A 22,777-nucleotide genomic window follows, 5' to 3' on the forward strand; every position below is an offset into this window, starting at 1 on the left:
GTTCGGAAATAATCAGCCAACAGCTGAGCTGATACCACAGATTGTGAGCCATAGTTGTCCCGGGATTCACGCCAGCCGCTTCGGCTGTCACAACTGCAGTGTCTCTGGGCTCGTAGGTAGAGAAAACAGGCCTGTCCGCTCTACCTAATATCAAGTCACATGCTATAATTAGACCGCAACAACTGCTACTGGTCAGCTTGGGCAGCTCTGTGTTTTCTTAAAGATGTTTTCAGAGCTGATAGTGTTTGTTGACAGTGAAGAGAAAGGGAGAATCTTTACATTACTGTACTGCTGAAAACAATCCAGCCTACTTTTACAAACTGAAAACTTTACCCTCACTGTGATTGTTGCCCTCTTCCAAAAAAGTGAATGAAAGAATGTTAACTCATTAGATATGTAATGAATGTACATGAACAATACTGTATGACACCTTGGTTAAATCATAAACTGAACTCTTTGTGCATTGGTGAGGTAACCACACAACACATTAACACATAAGCACAGCTGTATTTTGCCTTAGCAAGAGCAGATTCTGGGAGGAAGTTCTGCCTGAGAGGATCAGTTGTATGTATCGTAGTACTAACAGAGCCCCACAAATCAGGATGGGCGCCTAGTTTTTTTTCTTTGGCATTAAAACCAGAGTTTATTTATCCAATTCATTTCATTGAAGAGGTTAAATTGAGATTTTGTGAATTTTGGCCCCAAATGTTGGCTGATGTGTGCAACTCCCTTTAGAATAATATCTGCTTTTGGCAGATAGAGGGCTGGCAAGATCAATATCTGCTGATCCCTTATGATGATGACGATGATGACAATATTGGCAGCCTTTGTCCCTCAGGCAGTGATTGTCATTTTCCTGGCATTTGACGCACACATACACACACACATACAGACACAAATACAGACACACAAGCACACAAGCCATTTGTCAGCCAAATTACACTGATGAGTTTGGACACGGGTGCATTGGTTCATCAGGGTCTTAACAGCCTCTGCCCTCATGTGTTTACTTCGATAAACGTGTGTGCACATACAGTGTGTGTGTGTGTGCGTGTGTGTATCAACAGACCCCACAGCATTATGATTAGTGCATTTCATCTGCAGAAGTGTGCTGATGACTCTCGGGATGCGGTGGAGATTTTAGCTCCTCTAACTGTTACGTCTGCTCCATTCATTTCCTAAGCTGATGAGAGACTGAGCTGACTGAATAATTTAGACTTGCGGAGGAAGAGATGTTTTATTTTGGAGCAAACTGAATTTTCTCAGCTTTATTTGGTGCCTCTGATCTTGGACATTTCATTTCCTGTTTGTTGTGAACATGAATGAGTAGAGAAAGAGACTTGACATGAGAGGTCTAGAAGTGCAGATTGTAAACCCTGTGGAATAAAGTTGTGATATTAGCCTGTGCAAATAATCTACTTGACTTCAAATCGTCTTAATATGAATTATTAGCTATGCTAGCTGTGTGACTCCAGGGATGGAAATCTTATACTTTGTTCTTGACTCGAATATTTCAACAACTTTTGGATAGATTTCCATTAAATTTTGTGCAGACGTTCATGCTCCCCAGAGGATGAAACCCAGTGACTTTGGTGATCCTCTGACTTTTCCTCTAGCGCCACCAGGGTGAACATGGTAAACTAATACAAAAAACATGGGAAGCATTAGACCAGCTAAACATCAGTGTGTTAGTATTGTCATTGTGGGAATGTTAGCATGCTGATGTTAGCATTTAGCTCAGTACAGCTTCACAGAGCAGCTAGCATGACTGTGGACTCTTTATTGTTAGTGGTAGGATTGTAAACTGTTACTTTTTCAATTAAAAACAGAATATTGACAAGAAATAGTGTCAGCTAAGTCTTTCACAATAATGTGGGTAAAAAATAAGTGATTAAACTGAATTTTTGCCTAAACGAAGGTGAAGGAAAAATATTATGAAAATATTACTGTACTCGACATAAAAGGCTTGAACTAACATTTTAAAAAACTATATTCAGTAAAGAGATATCACACATGAAGAGATATATTAAATATGCCACATACCAGCAAATAAAGGATGATAATCATATTCACATTATGAGGTCGATAAAATCAAATGAGAGCATAATTCCCATGGTGCTCCATGTACTCCAATGAGTACCTCTTTATTCTAAAGTGTGTTCCTTTCTCTTATTGAGTAAATCTCTGTGGCTGTGAGCAAAAACAGAGAGAATGTGTGCGTGCGTGCGTGCGTGCGTGTGTGTGTGTGTGTGTTTGGAGGGTATAGACGAGTAGGAATTTGAAAAACATGACCACTTGTCAAACCAAAACCTTTCATCTCTCAGGAAGGCATGGCAGGGCATAAAAAGTGGATATCATTGTTTCAAAGAAAGCTCTTGCCCTCCTTCTCTTCTCTCCTCTCCTCTCTCCCTTTTGTCATTCTGTTGACGGACTTTGGTGCAAAGTAAACAAAGGCTCTTTAGCGCCATCGCGCAGTTCGATGTTCTGAATTATTGACTTGATTTTTCAGAGAGGCAACACATCGCTTTGTTTCTCACGGCAGGGAGAGAAGGACGGAGAGAGACTCATGGTTTTTCATGTGGAAGTGAAAAACCCATTTCTGTCCTCGCCGTCTCTCTCTGTGCTGCCTGTGAGCAGGGGATCACTGTGCTGTCAGATTATGCCTCTCTGGATGGCTGCATGTATTTTTGGGATGGATTTAAAGGTCAATCTCATGCACAACAGTTTGCTTGTGTTATTTTTATCCCCAGCAATACAAGGCATCAACCAATTTCTAATTTATAACTGCGGGGCACCACTGATGCTTCTGAGCTAATACTGGAAACATCCAGGCTTGCACCACATATACTGTATGCAGCTCTACACCAGCCCTATGCCACAGCTCATTTACTTGTCATCGTTGCTCATTTGCAATGCAATAGCATTATAACATGCCAGTAATTTGCATTTCTCTGCTTCATTTGATCTATAAGCTGAATTGAAGAAAAAATGTGAAGAATCGTTTATGTAAAGCGGGACAAGAATGTTCTATAGTTTGCCTAAATACTGCTTAGACGCTGGCTTCTTTTTGTGAAATGACATTGTCCTGGTTATCAAAAAAAGAACCAACGCAAAATACAGAGACAGGCTGAAAAACAAAAGGCGGGCATATATCAACTAGAGCTGTAGTCCACAGAAACGAAAGAGCAGGCAATAAAAATCTGGCAACAAACTAGAAATCCAAGAGTGCAAAAAAAGAAAAAAACAGTACTGTACGGGCAGGAAACAGATCAGAAACACAGACGAACCAACGAAGACTGAAGGCTGTACCTGACAGGAGGAACACTACACTTGGGCTGCTGCTCTGGGCTGCTTTGGAAACCTTCCTTTATATTAAAAAAATAGCTCAGCGAAATGTGTTTCTGAAGACATTTTAGGCAAGAAACAAGCCGTGCATTTGCAGAATCTGTCTCAAAAGATTATAACTCCACAATGTTTAGTTTTTATAGTTGTTCAGTAGTTTCCAGAGGCATCGCATTGCATCGGATGCCCCTGATTTGCACAAAGTAGTCAGAATTCAACTCGCAACGCAGTACAGTATGGGTGAATACTGTAGAACTCCATTCTTACAGGGTTTTTTTCCCACAAACTGGCAACTACCAAGACTCTTGATCGCTGACAAAACACAGAAAGCACATGATACCAACGGGGTTACACTATTGGCACACAAACCTTGTTAGAAGCTGGAACCTACCGTCAGAATTCTTACACAGAGATAAACAAAACAATCATTTTGGACTTATTGGACTTCTATTTTAAAATGATTAATTTAAAATCATAATAACGTTTTTAGTTTTTGTTGATGTGTTACAAAGGGTTGAACCTGAGCCAGGCCACACAACAATGATAACAATTAAGCTTTTCTCTCCTAAAAAGAAGAAATGTGAAGGTGTTGTGTTCAATATCAACTTTCTTTCGATCTCCAGATTTCCTTACTTTACCCTCACATTATGATGTTCCAGTGTCCTCTTTAATCTTTGAACAACATTCATCACACACGGCAGCCTCACATTGTCCGTGTTGTTTGAACCTGAGCTATGAGAGGTGCACTCCATCTCCAGCCAGTTTTAATACGGTAATAACTCCTGATTATGAACGTGTCTCAAAGCTAATGGGTTTCTCTCCTCTCTGCTGCAGGTTATCTATGCACTGAACACGAAAAACGATGAACACGAGGCGGCCATCGCCACTCTGAAGGAGGCCCATGAAGAGGAGGTGCAGCAGATTCTGTCTGAGACCCGAGAGAAGATATTACAGGTTTATACCCTCTATGTTTTATCATTTAAACACTGACGTCTTACTGATGCTTTCCAAGTAAAATCATATGTCCTACATTGATAAGAAATCACAGAAAAGTTTAAGTCGTCCTTGTAGATGTACAGTTTAAGATACTGTCGATATTTAGTCTGAACAATTAGTTGGAAGGGAGCTGTGAAGACAGAAAGCAGGTTCGTGGGAGGAAAAGAAAATGAATTTAAATGAGTAATGTAATCAATCTCTGCTTCCTGGAAGGAATAAATAAATATAGAATGATTGACACAGAGTTATAAATATCTTTAAACAGTTGAAGGGGTTCACTACGGTCTCATTCATGTAAGTCGGTCACGATTAGAAAGTATCACTGTGTATCTTACATTCTAGTAATGCTGCTATACGCTGAACTACTACACTGTCACATGGCAGCCGATCCACCGGAGAGCTGCGATCACACTAGGAATGAGCTCATCCATATTTAGTCATCTGAATATTAATTATTTAAATCTATATGTCATCACTCCTGGAGGCAATGTGACTAAACTTGAACAGCTAAACATATAGGAGCAGACATTTACGTGCTACACGTCTCCACAAAGTCTGCCTTCAGGGAAGCTTCGCTGTTGTGCCTTCAGTGAAACATAATGAATCGAGCAGAGCTGGATCTACTTATTGAATCTTTGAATTTTCAACGTTATTTATCATCATGAGCTAAATCAAGGCGGGACCTGAGGCTAAAATCCATGCTGTTTATTTACAGTAGCCAAGGAGACTTTTATATTTATACTATTGTAATATTAATACTTAAAATGTATGTTATCTGTCATTGTTTTGTCTCTGTAGCTTATGTGTTGGCGGAATACATGATAAAACTAGTTGTTTGGTCTATAAAATGTCTGAAATTGGTGAAAAATGTCAGCTAGTGTTTCATAAAGCTCAGGATGATGTCCTCAAATGTCTTCTTTTTGTCCCTTAAGCGGAGATATTCAGTTTACTGTCATAAAGGAGAAAAGAAAACAGAAAGTATTTATTTTTAAGAAGCAGGAATCAGAGAATTTTAACCTTTTTTTCTCAAAAAATGATGAGTCCATTGTCGATACAGTTGGTGATTGTAGGTGATTTGGAGGATGTGACTAATGGAGCTTTTCATGCTTGCTCCAGTACAAGAGTAAGATCAGCGATGAGATGGACCTGAAGAGGCGGATCCAGTCTCTGGAGGAGTCCATGGAGCTCCACGAGAGGATGAAGAGGCAGGCGCTGGCCGAGTTCGAGAGCTACCGCCAGAGGGTTGAGGACATGCAGCTTTGCACTGAGGCTCAGGTAGACAGTTTGTGTGTCGGTGAATGCATGAATGTGTGTGTGTGTGTGTGTGTGTGTGTGTGTGTGTGTGTGTGTGTGTGTGTGTGTGTGTGAGCTGTGCCCGGCATGATGTCACAGCTGCAGGTAATCAGTACTAATGTCTGTTTCTGTCCCCTGCTGTGAGGCTGAGAGTCTCTCTTGTCGGTCAGCTCTCTTGTCGGTCAGCATTACTGCACTCTGTGTTTGTCTGAGCCTTTGTCTTGCTGTGTAGCAGTAGCAGTAATATCAGGGCTTATTTAGTTTCACTTGTTATTTCTTGTCTTGTATCCAGATGAGAATTAACACACCTTCATTTTCATGTCGGCAAATTTATGCATCTCCATCGGCCAGACAACAGATGGGTCATTCCGTACCAACACACCAAGGACATCCCAGTTCATGTTATTCATTCTCTTGAAAAAATGCACATAATGAACACAAGCATGTGGTTGAAACCCACACAGATCACTCAGTGACTGCACTCAGTAATGAAACAGAGAAAACATATCATTTCCGTGCAATTTCAGAGTTACTTCACCCACTGTTATCGCAGTGTGGAGATCCTGAGTGTCTGTTTGCGACCATTTTCCGCTTAGGCTGGGAAGCTCAGATCTCATACAGCTCTGTTCCGGGTTTGTCATATAAATGCAGGGAATCTGTGTCCAGAGGGACATCTGGTCATACTTCAAGATAAAACAACATATTTGACAACCATTTAGCTTCTGTTAGACAGCAGCTAACATTAGCATCCAACCACTTCCCACAATGTAAACTTTAAAAGTTCACATTGTGGGCATTTATTTAAGCCTGGAAGTGAAACATACTGGATGTAATCAAATGGTAATGTTAGCTAGGAAGTGGTTGAATGCTAACATTAGCTCATTTGTTATCAAATATGTTGTTTTACCACGAAATATGGCTCAACGTCCCTCTAGACTTTCACTATCCATCATCTTTTCAGTTGAAATGACAACAATATATCAGATTCTTTACGTTTAGAGCTACAAATTGCAACCTGGAACGCACTCTCAACGTGACATCAGTGGAAAATGGCCGCTGTGTCAGTATGGTCTATACGGTATATTGTAAAGACAGATGCAATTACACCTTTTTAACATCTTGCTAGAACTTTTGTCGCTATTTATACTCTTTGACTAGAGGGAAGCTTCCAGAAAAGACACTACAGAGCGGTAACTACAGCATCATACTAACCAGACTGCTGTATTTGATGGAATGGAACGGGCTGACCTGACTGACTGAAGCAATCTCACAAGAGGAAAATGCTACATCAGTGCTACATGATGTTGTTTTCTGTTATATTTGGATATGACTTATAAGCTGTTTGCTGTTCTCATTTCTGCTTGGTGTGTTTGCTGGTTTTCAGTGCTAATTTAGAGCAGCCAGAAGGTCAAATTCCCCCGAGTCAGTAAAGCACCAGCTGGCTCAAAGCTTTTTAAAAAGTTTACCCGTGGTGCAAGAAACCTACAAACCCATAAATCAATCTTCCTGTCCGCTCAGTCTTTCCTCCCTGTGGTTCTTTGGCAGCACACGCAGCGAGTGGTCTCCATGTCGAGGGAGGTGGAGGAGATGCGACGGTCCTTCGAGGAGAAGCTGCGCACGTTCAGCTCGGCCCAGAACCAGTTCGAGCAGGAGAAGAAGGTGGCTTTGGAGGAGCTGAAGGCCCAGCACAGACAGGAGGTCCAGGAGCTCCTCCGCAGCCACCAGAGTCAGAACGCAAACTACAGTAAAGACCAGGAGAAACTGGGACAGCTTCATAAAGCCGAGGTAACACACTAACAACTGCGAAAGTGGAGCAGCTCCTGAAAGCCGAAGCAACAAACTGAATCACTACAGGGAGAAAGTAGGACAGCAGTGATTATTATGTTATTAACTATTTGTGTACGAGCCAGCGAATTAACCTTCTACATCTACTCTACTGAGCACAGCAGCTCAAACATCTTTTATATGGAACGTCTCTGCTATTAAACCAGCGGGGTGTGAGGAAACTCTATACACATTATAAGTAGTTTTATCTCTGAACACCGAATTACTCAGCCTGCGTTCTGATCGCCTCGTAGTTCCCTGAGAAGTGGACTGCACAGGGTACTCAGCCATGTTAAGATATATTCCAAACTGTAGGCAGTGTTGTAAAAGTAGTCAAAAGTGAAAGTCACCATGTGAACAGTGCTTGAGTTAGAGTCTTAAACTATCTGATATTAAATGTACTTCAATATCAAAAGTAATTTTCTGGCAATAAATGTACTTAAAAGTAAAAATACATATATTTCCATGTACAGTATGTGTAGACGATGATATAAATTAATTTAAAAATGCACTACTTCTGCTCTGATGCAACATCCAATCTGCAAAGTAATTAATAACTAAAGTTATCAAATACATGTAGAGAGTAGAAAGTACAATACTTGCCTCTGAAATGTTGTGAAATCAAAGTATAAAGTAGCAGAAAATGGAGCTTCTCAATCGGATATTGGTGATATTTGATTGTAGTTACCTTTAAAACATCAGGGCTCAAATAATTTATGAAACAAATAGTCTAATATCTCAATGGGAACCAGATACTGTTGGCCTACATTCCCTTCTTTTACCTTAGAAGTGTTAGTTTGACAATAGTGACAACAGCAGGGTGTAAGAAACCTGTCATTCATTTCATGCACTATTCATGATTATCAAAGACAGTATAATATAAATATAAAATGATAATAATCATTTAAAGGGGCTCTGTGTAACTTCTGAGTTGTGCTGGACGCCGGTCGTTAGTTTACGTTAGCAGACTCAATTTCTAAACTAACGTCAGCTACTATTGCTCTCTGATCGCTCTCTGTTAGCAGAGTGGAGAGAGGCACTGATACGAGACACTGGAGAATGTGCATGAAGTCACATCTTTCAGACTGTCGTGACTGAGTCCTTCAAAGAAATCCACAGTCGAGCAGCATTAAACTACTTCCACATGTCATCCACAGGCTCAAGCAACAGGGAACGACGGGGAAGGTCTTATTTTTCATGTCATGTGACAATCAGCTCACATATGGCAAATAAAAAAAGTCATTAATACATGTGAATTTCTACTAAATGTTACATAGAGCTCAATATTTTATTTCAGAAGTGTAACATTTTCACAGTAGCAGCAACAGGTATCTAAGGTATTTACGTTTCCAGGGTAACACACAAAGGAAGCGATGTCTGCTTTGGTGAGGTTGCACAGTGTTCTGAGTGGAGACATTTTGTTGAGTTCCCCGTAACCGACATTCACTGAACAGGCAGGAGGGAGTACTGTTTACGCACACTGTGGAACAGAACGCACCTTAAGACAGCCTCTCTGTTTTTTGATCGCTCTAAACTCTCCCAAACATGAGCCGTCCTTCTCATGCTGTGCTGATGTGTCGCAGGTGGATTCTCTGACGGAGCGGGTGGAGGAGCTGAAACAGGACAAGAAGAGGCTGGTGGAGGAGTACGAGGCCAAACTTAGCAAGGTACAGTACTGTAGATAAAATGGAGGATATGAGGCTGTAGTGACATCTGTGCAATGGACTAAACAGGTGTAGTTTATAAAGTCAAATTAATGTATGTGTAAACTTCATAGATGCATGATGGTGCAGTCTGACCTGCACAAAATCAGGTGATTAACTTTAGCCAATGTGCATCTTTTTGTGCAAGTGTAATTTTTAATTGAGGGGAAATTAATTATTTACTTTTTCCCTGTAACTTGTGCCTCAAACCTCCTGCTTCACATTATGTTCCTGTTTTTTAATCCTAAACCCTAAAAATCATGGAAATTCTTCTGGAGATCTGTTTTTAGATTTTGTCGAATAAAAAATTTAAATTTTAAAACTGATAATATCATTTAAGGAGTATAGTCATGTACTGTCATGTATAGTCGTGTATGGCAGAAGCTATTCTTTCTGGGAACCAACCAGAAAAAACAAAAAAACAAGAATAATACTGTGAAACACAGAAGTACCCACATTATATCTACTGTCAGTAAAACATTAATAATCATCATTATTATTACTTGACTTATTTTAATATTTCAATAATGAAACAAAGTGAAACACAGTTGCTGCTCAGTCTTCTTGGGTAAGTAATGGTTAAAAAGCACGAAAAATTACACTTGTTGGCGCTATAATCTTGACCTTGCTGAAAGTGCAGAGCGAAGGCAGAATGGCACAGTTTAAGTACTGCATTTAGAGGCTATTAATTTCAATAAAAGCTGTCCTCACTGACAGTGAACACTGTCAGCCAATTCATCTTGGCTTCAGCTTTTACTTGCTTTCATTATCTTTGCACAGGATTGCATTTTGATGAGAAAGCTCCTCAAATCATCCAAAATAGAGAAGAAAGAACAGGGAAAAGTTTGTATAAAAAGTCAGTATGTATTCTTCCATTAATCTGTCTGGATGATTGACACACCAGTCCGTCTGTCTGCAGGCTCAGGCCTTTTATGAGCGCGAGCTGGAGGCCATGAAGAGAACTCAGCAGCTGACTGCCGACAACCTGTTGGCATGGAAACGCACCGAGGCCGAGCTGCGGCGGGAATTTCAGACTCAGGAGGCGGCGCTCCAGAAAACCCTCGGCAAACTGAGGGCCGAGCTGGCCAGGGTGTCAGATGAAGCCCGGGAGAACCGCGAGAAGTCCTACAAGCTTCAGTCGTCACTCAACGCCTCTGAGGGCAACGTGAAGGTGAGTCTGAGCCCAGAACAGCTGATTCAAACACGTCTACATCATGATTCTACTATAGCTGGACAGTGTCAGAGAAATAGTGTCAGAACACCCTGTAATGTTTTCTAATAAAATCCATGATTGGCCATTTTCTGATGTCGTTTTTACGGACAGCCCACAAAATTTGTCCTCTGAAACAGACCATGAAATGGGTGTGTAAAATAAAATGGGTTTATGGGATTAAATGAGATAAAATGGGAAACAATTTACATGGACCGTCAGGTGTTGGTAATTCACAGATTTAATCACAAAAAGTAGATGTTCAACAAGATGTCTGAGTCAGAGTTTATTTCTGATATTAAAAACTGTTCAGACATTTAATCACTGTCGTTCAAAGATCTCAACATATGGTGAGAACAGAAAATGGCACTTTGAGTATGTTTTGACAGCTTTTTGAGCTGAAAACATAAAAGTCAAACATATCCAACTAGTTATCCATCACTTTTTTCTGGTGTATAATTATATGCATCATAATGACAAACAAAACAGTTGTCAACAGAATTTTTCACTAGCCACGACAGCATCCTTTAGTTATGTTTTCACCTTGTGAGTCTGTGTGTGTGTCTTGGTGTGTCATCATGCAGCAGTAGATCAATACTGGATAACTTCAAAGTTCCCCGGGGAGTTTTTGACAACTAGCGGCGTTATGGAGCCATATTTTTACCAGCTGCTTTTCTAGTGTGAACATGTACAAGCACACGGATGACAAGATACACATTACACCCACCAGTTTCACTTTTTTCCGCTGACTAAAAGGTGGTGGTGATAACATGCAAAGAAACACGTGAAGAACGCATGAAAACATTGACATAAACAACGCATAAAATATTAAAATATTGCAAATGATTTATGAGAAGGAGATACGCTCGGTATGTTTGTTTGACCTCATGGATACACACTGTACTTTTCGGTAAGAAACACAAAATATAAAATTTGCTTCTGTTTGTTTATAAGAAAACTTCACAAGGCCTTTAAGACCTTTAAGGTGGAGCTTAATTTCAGGTTCTTCAGATTTTAAGTCGGTCTTGTGTGCCACAGCCTGCCTGCATATTGAATCTAAATTGCCCAAAATGGAAACTTGATGGTGTCTAGTTTTGATTGGCATCGAGTATCTTTTTTCAGCAGCCATTTAAGTGTGGAATCTTTCCCCCTCACTCTACCTTTCTGTGCACTTTGTGAAGGGCAAACATAGAAATGCTGTGTTCGTCTCCTTTTTGAAACTCTGCTTCCTGAGCTCTGTGAGGAGAAGACTCACATGATTATCACCACCGTTGAAAATAAAGTTGACATGTGCTCCAGGGGAATTGGTTAAGTAGGTCTATTTTGTTGTTATGTTACGCTCTGAAGTTTGTGGGAAATTATCACTGATTGCACAGAAGACAGTGAGGGGTCCCCCCCTCCCCCCCCACCCTCTACTCGGTGTTACTGAGAATATGAACAAGGTCAGCAGTGGTTGGTGTGCCTGGAGTTAATAATTTCATTAGTTATCAGAGCAATTAAGTGTAACCCAGATAAAGAAACAACAACAGAGAGACAGAGCAGAGAGCTGGAAACCAACTCTACTTGACAGCTCCTCTAGATTTAGTACAAGATTTAAGAAAAACAGATATGAGAGAGTAGACACAGTTTGATCCTGCTCTTTTACAGTCTTCATACAGTACATAGCTGATGTGTTTGATGTATTGTTTCTCAGGTAATGTCACAATTATCTCTACCCCAGTCTATGAACACATCCCTTAATCGTCCTGCTCCTGCTGTGAGTTCATTGTCGAGAGATAATAGATTTTAAATTAACCTTAACAAGCTCACAGCACATGTTTTAATCTTTGGTTTGATAATCACAATACACATATCTCATTATTCCTCTTGCCTAAAGTTAGAGATCGCTTGGTTTCCGTAGCATTCTTCTCAAGCGTGGAGACATTTTTAGACTCTCTTCGCTAAATTCCTTTTCAGAGTGGAAAATTAAAACGTTGCACCAAATCAAAATGTTCCCCAGTCTGAGGAAGACATAATTACTGCACCACGGGTAGAAATAGTAGCATCAAATAGAACACTTGTGCTTGGTGTCAGGATGCTCCTTGCTTCAGTGTTCTCCGTCGTCCTCCTCCAGCTCGTGATTTAGGAGGCAAATCACCATAGAAATGCGAGCAAATGATGGCTTGGAGTAACTGAGACAGACGTAATTAATGGCTGACTCTTCACAAGCGTCCGTCGGAATGTGCACGCCAAAAATTACAAATCATCCCCCAAGTGAAATACTCCACTGAAGCTATGTTAAATTGCCGCTGTCACTAAATACTTCACTCTCAGGTATCTGGACTGGTTGTTGGAAGCTTTTAGTGAGATAAAACAATAAATCATTGAGTTTCCGAGGCCTTTTATATTTAAACGGCAGTGCAGGATTCAGCCAGGTCCAATCAGGATGATTGACAGAACTGAGGCTCAGTGTGTGAGAGCATCTGTGTGTTGGTTTTTTTTAGTGTTTAAATATGAGTAGTGGTGAATCAGGGATGATGACTAAATGTCTGCAATAATTAGATTCTTCTTTTAGCCCAAATAAATCATCACAGATATGATTAATCAAACTATTAAACTATTATTTTATGTATATAACTATAGGGGTTGTACACTGTACTAGTGGGGAACCCTACAGAGAGATCATGCACATCTTATGCTGGAAATCATTTCAAATAAATGCACTTTTTCATACCTGCGAGGATAACGTTTACTAAGAACCTCAGAACCTGTTTTTGAGGAATTACGTCTTCAGTGGGAAATGGTCTTGCAGTAATGCTTATTGAAGACCTCAGGATTGAACATATATACCAACTTTTCCTAAAATCTTGTTCTTTAAAACCCAAATTGGTCCTAACATAGCACACAATATCATACATATTCCATTACCGATTTAACCGTGCCGAGTGGTGCTGCGCTGTACCTGAGATGGACATCTCCTGAGTGGGACCAAATTGCGCCCAACCTGTCTCCAGGTCCAGACCCAACATTTCCTGTTTTCAGGGCATCACAATAAACGCTCAACAGTTGATTTTTATTGTAAAGAATCTGTAGGAAATGTTATCTCAACTTGCAGTTTTAAAACATCATTAACTCCAGACAAGCCTGTCATCAGCAAAGACTCATTAATGCTAAATTTCATTTTGTTCCGTATTTCTGAAAGTTTTCTGAAAACTTACTGTCACGATGAGAGCAAAGAAGGTGGACCCAAATGCACCAGACAGCAGGCTGTAATATCAATGGATGAAGTTTATTAGGGACCCATGGCAGGAACAGGCAAACATGGCAGGATCATGGGAACTCAACAGACAACTTCTCACGTTGCTCGAGCTATCCCTGAATTATTTTTGTCGTGTGGCTGGATGCATTGTCCTGCTAGGGGTCCACTGCCATCAGATACTGCTGCAGCCATGGGGGGTGTACTTGGTCCGCAGCAGTGTCTAGATGGGTGTTATGTGTCAAAGGACATCTACATGGACGCCAGGACACATGGTGTCGGAATGAGAAGAAAACACGTTTGACTAGAGGCTTTAAGATCTGAAGCTCAAACTGGCCCTCACATAGACAGACAAACAAGACCACACATGTTTATGCACTGCACTTGTGAGGACCCTCGCTGACATAATGAAAACCTTCACCATCAAAATGACATCAACAGCGCCAACCTTGACGCTGACCTTGACCTTAATCTAGTTTTAACTTCAACACTAAAATCAATAAAAACAAGTCTTAATTCTCAAACTGCCCTTTGAAGAGCAGAGGAACGGACAAAATGTCCTTGTGTATGAAAAAATATGTCACCCTCGAGGCTTAAAAAACCTGAATTGGTCCTGACAGAGATGTAAAAGATGGACGAAGCACACACACACGCTCACACATACACACACTCTCCCTTTACAGATCTCTCATTTAACCTCCAGGTCACATAGAACAACTACCTGCCATGGGCTCATCAGGGAAATCAGCACACACACCACACACCCAACAGTCTAACACACACACAGATACACACACACACACACACACACACACACATCACATCTAATTTGTGTGTGACTCCTCTGTGGTTATTATCAGTCTGAGGTTTCTTTGTCTTAGCCGTAGCGGCAGTAATTAAGTTTGAGGCAGCCTGCTTGATGGGATTGAAAGATGTGAAATTGCCTCTCATGAGTTCTTACCGAGTGCTAAATCACACAGCAACTGTACTGCGTGACCGTGTGTGTGTGTCTGTGTCTGTGTGTGTTTGTGTGTGTGTGTCTGTGTGTGTGTGTGTGTGTGTCTGTGTGTGTGTGTGTGTGTGTGTGTGTGTGTGTGTGTGTGTGTGTGTGTGTGTGTGTGTGTGTGCACGTCAAATCCCTCCCTGAAGTCTCCTTCTTATTAATTGAGCAGCAGTCAGGATTTACATTCCTGATCTTCAGTATTAGTAATATGCCACCAATATGCTTTGTTCTGTAAGTTTGACAAACTAGCTGGGGTGAGTCCAAGATACACAAAGAAAAACTTGTGCAACTACAACAAAATTGTAACATGAACATATACCAGTTGTTAAATTTTTCATTCAAGAGCAGTAGGATGTTCCTTCATCCCTTTGGCTCTATATTTTCATTTGTACGTCTCAAGCTCACGACAGTTTTTTGCTCCAGACCAAGAACTGCATTTTTATTCTGCCTCCGTTCATCATCCTGTCAAAGTTTCAAAGTTGCTTCAAATATGGATGTATTGATCCACATAATGCATTTTTTTTTGTCTTAAGAATGATCGATCAAAATGCATTTACTGTATTACAGTAGATGTCTGACGGTCAGATAGGAAATCTCATGACAGAATACAAAACTATGAACTTGCAGCAGCTGCATAACCGATAAATAAAAGGTACATCGGTAAAAAATTATAAAGTGCGACAAACATTGACTTCATTCCCGTCAAACCACGTCACTAACTTTTCTAAATTCATAGAGGTCACAGGTAAAAACCAAGAATATGAATACTAGAGTCGACTGATATATCGGTTAGCCAATATTGGCCTACGACAGATACTGTATATCATATCGGTATATTTGCTGTTTGATATGCTCCAATATGAAACCTTGTTTTTTGTGAGCTCATAAGTCAGAAAAAGATGCTTGGGGTAATTTGCAATTATTTAATTCCCAGGGAAGTGTGTTGTTTTAGTGCAGTGTTATGTGTTAAACTGTAAAATATCCTTCCTGCGTTACATAAATCCATATTGGAATTGTTCACTCCCTATAGCGGTATAGGCATCAGCCTGAAAAATCGAGTATCTGTCGAGCTCTAATGAGTAGAGTACTTTGCATCATAACCAAAAAATAACACATTCAACTATTTAGTAAACCTCTTTTCCCACTTAAACCTGAAGTTAGCAGACTTTGTTTATTTACTCAGGGTGTCAAGATTTCAATTCTAAATTGAGCATTGATTGAAATAAAGTTTCAATTTTGATAATCTAAATCAAAAACAGGATCGTCAGCTGCACTTCCAGACACATACCCCGTGTGCATGAAGAAGATCAACTAACTGGGAAACAGAAGAAACTCAGACAGCGTTGAAGATGTTGAGTTTATTTCATTTTCAGAGATCCTTTATTGATTTTTCTGGGGAGGGTTGCTCTGCACAGATTTGAGAAAACTGTATTTCTAGCTTTTCTTGTTTTATTGTTGAATCACTAAAGGGTGGTAGTTTCTGTTGGACACTGGAATCTTTATTTTTGTTGAATATTATTTGAACTTGTTTAACCCTAACCCTACAAAAAGCCACCAGGATAAAGTCAAGCTGTTGTTGTAAAATACCTATATCTTTAGAGAGACGAATTTAAAAATGTAAGTGAAAGTGCAAGTCTAAAAAGAATTGTTTAAATCTAAAATCAAATCGATGCATGTGTATGATGAATTGTGCACCCTTGTTATCTACACATCCAGCAATTACAAACCAACATTATACATTTAGAGTTACATACATCAGAGTTATTTGTTTTGGACTCATTCACATTCACATTCCTTCTAGCTCAGTTTTAAATATCTGGCTCTTTGGAGGCTCAACGCTCCACTATGTTCACCAGCTAATTAGTAACTGTGTTTGCTTTTTTATTTGTTGCTGACCAGGTAATGTTTTCAGAGCCTTTTCTCAAAAAAATCAATTGCCTGCTGAAGCCCAAAGTAATGCTGTGAGAGTGAACAGAGCTGGACAGCTCTACACTGAGCCAAAACTCACAAAATAGCTCCAAAAAGCCTAGGGGTTGATTTGTTCTCTTCTAGGTAATGTTTCTCATGGAAGTCAGGTATGGCTGCTAACAGAGTTTTCTGTGTTGATTTGATTCCCCTCCAGGACTTAACCAAGCAGCTGGAGGAGGTGACCCAGAACTCAGAGATTGTGGAGATCCGTCAGAAGGAAGCTGAGTGTGAACTCGAGGCGGCCAGAGACCGAGTTCAGCAGCAAGCAACTGAAATACTGCTCAAAGCCAGTAAGACCTCTTCTCTTCTCTTCTCTTCTCTTCTCTTCTCTTCTCTTCTCTTCTCTTCTCTTCTCTTCTCTTCTCTCCTCTCCTCTCCTCTCCTCTCCTCTCTTCACAACACACCTCCTGGCCTTGTCGTGCAATCACATCAAACATATCCACTTACAGATTTGCTCATCATGTCTGCAGCATCATGGCCTCTAACACTTTAATGGCTTTACGCTGTACAGTATATCCCGGCTAATGTTATTCCCAGTCCCTCAGAGGCAGAGGGAACCCTTCTCACATCAATTATGCCCAGTTTAAGGTGTGCGTTTGTGTGCACTCCTGCCGCATGTTAGACTCTGATGTCATCTCTCGTGTTGTCTCTCAGTCGATACTTTGTGAAGCAACATCGCATGAACATGACTTTGAAACGTGTGAGAAATGGCAGCAAGTCGATGCTGAATTACGCTCGGCCCATTAGCTCCTATGAGCTCCTCGTGTCCGATGAGAATGTTTTATCAGTTTCCACTGGAGCTGCTCACATGTGAGGGAAACAAATCCAGCGGGTAGATCCAGCTATGACAGTCACATCCAGCTCCTCATTTAATTAAACTGTGAGGTTGTTTTTGGTTGCTGTGCTCGGTTGGTTGGTTGGAAATGTTGGTGGTAAACAAACCAGCTGCTCAGTCAAATTATACAGTATAAAGACTTTTATTTGGAGGTAAAACTGAAAGTTAGTGCACCCGTAACTTTGGTAATTATCCTGCATTGCTCAGACAGTGGTGGATTTTGGCTAACAACTCTTTTATGTCATGATTGTTTTCTCTTGCAAATAAATTGGTCCAACCTGGGCACTCCAACCCATCAGGCACCCTCAGATTTGAACTTGATGAGCACACTAATTGATAGAAACTATGGCCCAAACCCACTTGGTGCAGTGACCATTAAAGGTTCACTTAGTAGTTTTGGGGGAGATTGACTAAATAAACTGAATAATCAAACTGACCTTAAAGGACAACACTATTTCATACTTCATCGACTTTGTTTATATGTGGTGGACCCTGCCACTTTTCTAGCTTCAAACAGCCTTATTTTCCTCTGAGAAAAACTTGCTTATTCAATTCTGAAAAAAATATATATATTTCTAATTCAGACTACAGAGTGAGATACAGTTACATTCATGGAAAAATACACACAATACTTTAATACACAAAATAACAACTCCTACACTAGCCGTATCCCTGAAAAACGTCTAGCTTCTCATAGCAACCATTACAACAGCTTCCATGTCGCCTGGAAATAAACAGTGTCAGGAGTGCTCAACCTTCCAATAGAAACTGAACAACAGCAAAGCCACCCAAGGGAGAAATCTAGCTTGGTTTACTCAAGCTATTTGAATGTACTTAATACTTACTGTATTTCGCTCCAGCAAAATGTAGTTAAACTTCTAATTTAATTATTTGTTGTTCACTACTCCCCAACGCTGTAAATGACATGCTCAGAATGGATATGTTGCTACTGATTCATTAGATTTAAACAAATGAATGTGGCTCAAAGCAAAATTTACTTCGATGACAAAATTGATTGTAAAATACAGGACGAAGTTGCTGACACCAGTTTACTTTTGTTTGTTGCATCGACAAGAAACCTCCAAGAACGACAAATGCAGATGACATCACTCTGTACTGTTTGCACTCCTCTCACGTCTGTCTGCCCCGCTGTCCCCTGTCATAGGTCAGATAAGCAGCCTGCAGGCCACCCAGATGACCCAGGAAGCAGCCATCAGGGACCTGGACAACGAGCGGAACCGACTGAAGGACAAAGTGCTGAGGATGGAGGAAGAGAGGGAGGCTCTGCAGAGCCAGTGTCAGGCTCTGGACGAAAGACAGAAACAACAGCTTCAGTCCCTGGAGAAGGTGTGTGTTCGTGCATGTCTGAGTGTGTGTGTGTGGTTGCGTGTGTCGGTGGTATGATTTGTATTCACTTCAGACCAGAATAACACTGTTATGAATAACCAATAAGCCATCAGGATGCTGTGACTCAAGTTTTTGGTGGAGTTTTTCATCCTTCAAATACAGTTAGTAAAAAATTCTGTGCTTGTATGTTGAAGAATAGGACCTTGCATATAAAAACCGTCCATTTAAACCACCAAGAAATCTCAAAGCAAACACATTTAAGGATTTTAGAACATTGGTCCTCCTGCTTACAATGAATGTCCATGCCTCCATGCCCGTTATTTCATAGTGCAAGCTCCATGCATTTTTGACATCAAGATTTCAGAGTCAGAGAAACTTGATAGTCACATTAAGGTCTCCCTGACCAAGGCTTCATGTGCTTGTTTTAAGGTCTGAAGGCATTTTAGTTGTTTAAAAAGTGAGTGCCTGAGAGTGTACATGAGCCTGGGGGGAGCGCAGGAACACGGGTAGGAAACAAAACACTGGGAACACAGGACACAAGAGGATTTAACTACAAAATGAAACAGACAATAACCAAAAACCAAAATCATGACAACCAATAGCCAAATACTGGTAAAATATGCAAGTGGCAGGTGGATTTGCTCAGCTCAACAGCTAAAAAATGGTTACAATGGTAATCTACTGAGTGGCTGGTAGAATGTGAACAATCACTAGCCATACAACCAGTGGACAAAAAAAGTTAATTTTGCATCCTGTCCCCTATCCATAAAGCACCTCTGACATACTCAATTTGAATCCAGGAAGCACCCCTAGCCTTTCATATTTCGATTCTTACCTTAGTTTTGAGAAGATGTAGGAAGTTTGCCTCCCTTGAGCTCCACTTCTCCCATGTCATCAGGCCCTGTTTTTACTGAAAGTCCTCAGTAATCCCCAAAATCCAGCCATTTGGAGAGAAAAGGCCAAAAGTGAAAGCCAGTTTGTTGGGCGCTATGAAGCAATTCTAATACGTATTTGCCCCAAAGTGAGAGGAAAACTGTTTCTTTCAATTCTGTTTTTTTATTTATCTAGTTTTGTAACACTGACATTTCCTGTGACTTTATAGAGACAGTAATCCCCCCGTATACTCTTGGGGTGAGGTTTATGTTTTCCCCAAGGCCAGTCTTTGTAAATGTTAAAGGACTGTTTGACTTGAATTATTGATATATTTCTTTATAGAGAAAACAACATGCACACAGCTGTACAGAATGCATAAAGACTCCCACTGTCTATCTATACCTTTCTGAATCACAGTCAGTGATTCTATTGCAGAATCGTTTCCACAGATTAGGAAGAAAGTGAATCGTTTGCATGCAGCAATGTTTTAAACACATCATGAGCAACCTATAATCAGCAAACTGTTGAAAGGGTCAAACCTGTCGATCACTGCATTCTGCAGAAAATAAAGCTGGCTGCTCCTCTCTTTAAAAACCAAGAAGCTTAAAGGTCAGGTGATTTAAGGAACAGTGTAGTCAGCAGACCAACCACAGCCGACGGTAAATGTCAAGTGTTGCTGCTTCATGTGTGTTTTCCCATCCTTTTATCTCTGACATTTGTGCAGTGTAATCCTCTGGGAGCTGGGAGAGTTCTCCCACTGAGCGAGGCTGCTGTGAATATGAATGTCCTCCTTGGGATAATGGAGGATCTCGCGCCACATACGGCAGCAGCACCTTCCCCTCAGCGCTCAACTGATTTGTGCTCGAAATGGATTAATCACAGTAATCTGTGACCGTTAATGAACGTGCTGTGGCTGGTTTTGTAACCAACAATCGTTACATTTATGAAACAAATCTGGTGATATTCGCAGCAGAATGTGGTTTCCAGCCTCTTTGCATTAGTGATTTTTGGATCAATTGTGTTTAAATTAGCAACATTTGCAAACTGGGAGAGAGAAAACTGTTCAGATGATGTTAGTTATCTGACTTAATTAAAAAAAAGTTGTTGAAAAGTCATTACATTAATGGGCGGCTTGGCTTTCTTTTCTCTTCTCCTTTATTACCACTATATTTTCCTCATTAATGTTTTGTTTTGTTTAGAGCTTTTTATTCCCTCTTGTCCTCTCCCAGCAAAAGAAGTAAGTGCAACACAGAGATACCTAAGATGGCTGCCAAACTCTGAACTATTAATTGACCGCTCATTTGACCAGTTATGAGCTTATATGCCCGTCATGTGGCCTGCAACAGCCAAGGAGCAATTTGATAGACAGGAGATCCACTCTTTGTTCCATACGCTACCAATTTTCCAAATAAACCACGCAGTTAGTGTAAGTAAGGAAATAAATAACTATAATGAGTTTAATACTCTTGTTACTCTCAGGCAGGGGTATTATCAGGTCCCAAAATGGCATTTGCGCCTGGATATTTAATTAGAAAAAAATGTGTTAAGTGTGCATTTTCAGCGACATGGTGATTAGGAGCAGGAGCAGCTACAGTTTTGTTTTAAAGAATTTAGGTGAGAAAAATAGATAATTGAGTGTGTTCAACTCCTATAGATGAATGACAGAAGCACTTATATAGCATCTGACTGTTTGATAAAAATGATCAGACGGTAACCTTTGAAAAAAGCCCAGAACCATGCCTGTACTCCAAATGGTTCAACAACAGCTTTGAATTAAATTTGGGCTTGACTGGACTGGGTGTTTTAAGATAATTTGACATACATTTCCAGGAATGATAAGAGAAAAAGTGGAGAAGTCATTACATTAATTGTTTTCTTTGGAGCCTTTTTTCCCCCTCTTGTCCTCCTTTCTCAGCAAAAGGAGAAATTAACCTCCCGGGATGTTTTCATGCCCCGTCGTTCATGTCACGCTGTGGAGATGTTTTTTCCCCCTCCGGTTTGTTTGTCCATACGATAACGCAGCGGTCTCGCTCAGTTTGACCCATTTGATGGACGTTTCTTGGTCCATTTCCAAAACAGCCCTTGGTTTGGAGCAATTAGTGCACACTAATATGATTACATCCCTGGTGGGAAATGAAAGTTTTTTTCATGTCGTTGCCAATGTCTGATATACAGTATCTCTTAATCTGGCAGATACTGGCTAATTTTAAAATGACTGTTAAAGGCTAAAGAGATTATATATTTTACATGTTTTACAACAGTGTGTTGGCAATGATGGAACTCCTGCATCCTTAAATAATTCAAGCAGCTGAACGTGTTGATGTCTCAGTGATTGGATTGTTAATGTTCCATTTCGGGATGCAGCTGTAAAGATTTGCAGCATCTGTTTAGGTTTAGAAATTGAGAAAGGAAGGGTTTCACGTACAGGATTCAGCAGACCGTGCCAGAGACCTACTCCAATATTAGTGATACGAGTATATTTTAATGGATCGCTATCGGCTAAAACAGCTGATCACAATCTGATCCTTTATTTAATGTGTTTTGTCCACCTCAGGCGGACTCTGCAGTGCAGCATTTTACTTCGTATGAGAATGAAAATTAGCCTGTGTGAAAGCGGAAAATTGTTTGGTTGCACAGGTGATTAACTCCCAGGTTGACAAAACTGGATAAGCTGAAATCTTCAAGAGCTGCCGCTGACCGTCACTTTCACAGGTTGAGATGACGCTGGTTCAGGTGCAGAGTAACTTGATGGCTGGATGAAACGAAACATGGTTGTAATGTTCTCCATAAGCTGGTTTACTCAACCAAGGATTGTTTTTATTGCCAAGTAAAAGGTAGAACACTGTGCCACAGCAGTCACTTTCTTTTAGATAAACTTTCTGTCATATCACATAAACAATTAATTGATTAATTACACTTTGGGATTGTAGGTCGGGTTGGTCGCCTCCCAAAGCTTCAGTGTTTGACAGGTTGGAAATGAAACTCTTTCTTACAAAGTTGACCTTTAAAGTAGATCAACTTAATAGTTTGAACCAGGACCTTCAATATTTGGATCAAGTAGTTTGTGAAAAATAAAGAATGGCAAATTTAGAAGGCTACCCATGTTGATTAAATATGTGTTTGACATATTGAGATAACATTTGGGTAA

The 22,777-nt window shown here is 40.4% G+C and overlaps 1 protein-coding gene across 2 annotated transcripts in view; it reads left to right on the forward strand.

Moving 5' to 3' along the window:
• Positions 1-22,777, forward strand: part of fam184ab (family with sequence similarity 184 member Ab) — a 156,831-nt gene that overhangs the window by 58,714 nt on the left and 75,340 nt on the right. For both annotated transcript variants that reach the window (XM_084377391.1, XM_084377392.1), the window contains exons 2-8: positions 4,177-4,296; positions 5,455-5,613; positions 7,177-7,416; positions 9,039-9,122; positions 10,078-10,329; positions 16,729-16,864; positions 18,575-18,756. In XM_084377391.1, the coding sequence (XP_084233517.1) occupies positions 4,177-4,296; positions 5,455-5,613; positions 7,177-7,416; positions 9,039-9,122; positions 10,078-10,329; positions 16,729-16,864; positions 18,575-18,756 (1,173 nt within the window). The remainder of the gene's footprint in view (positions 1-4,176; positions 4,297-5,454; positions 5,614-7,176; positions 7,417-9,038; positions 9,123-10,077; positions 10,330-16,728; positions 16,865-18,574; positions 18,757-22,777) is intronic.

Source organism: Pagrus pagrus (assembly GCF_965226575.1).
Source record: "Pagrus pagrus genome assembly, chromosome: 16".
Taxonomy (NCBI): Eukaryota; Metazoa; Chordata; class Actinopteri; order Spariformes; family Sparidae; genus Pagrus; species Pagrus pagrus.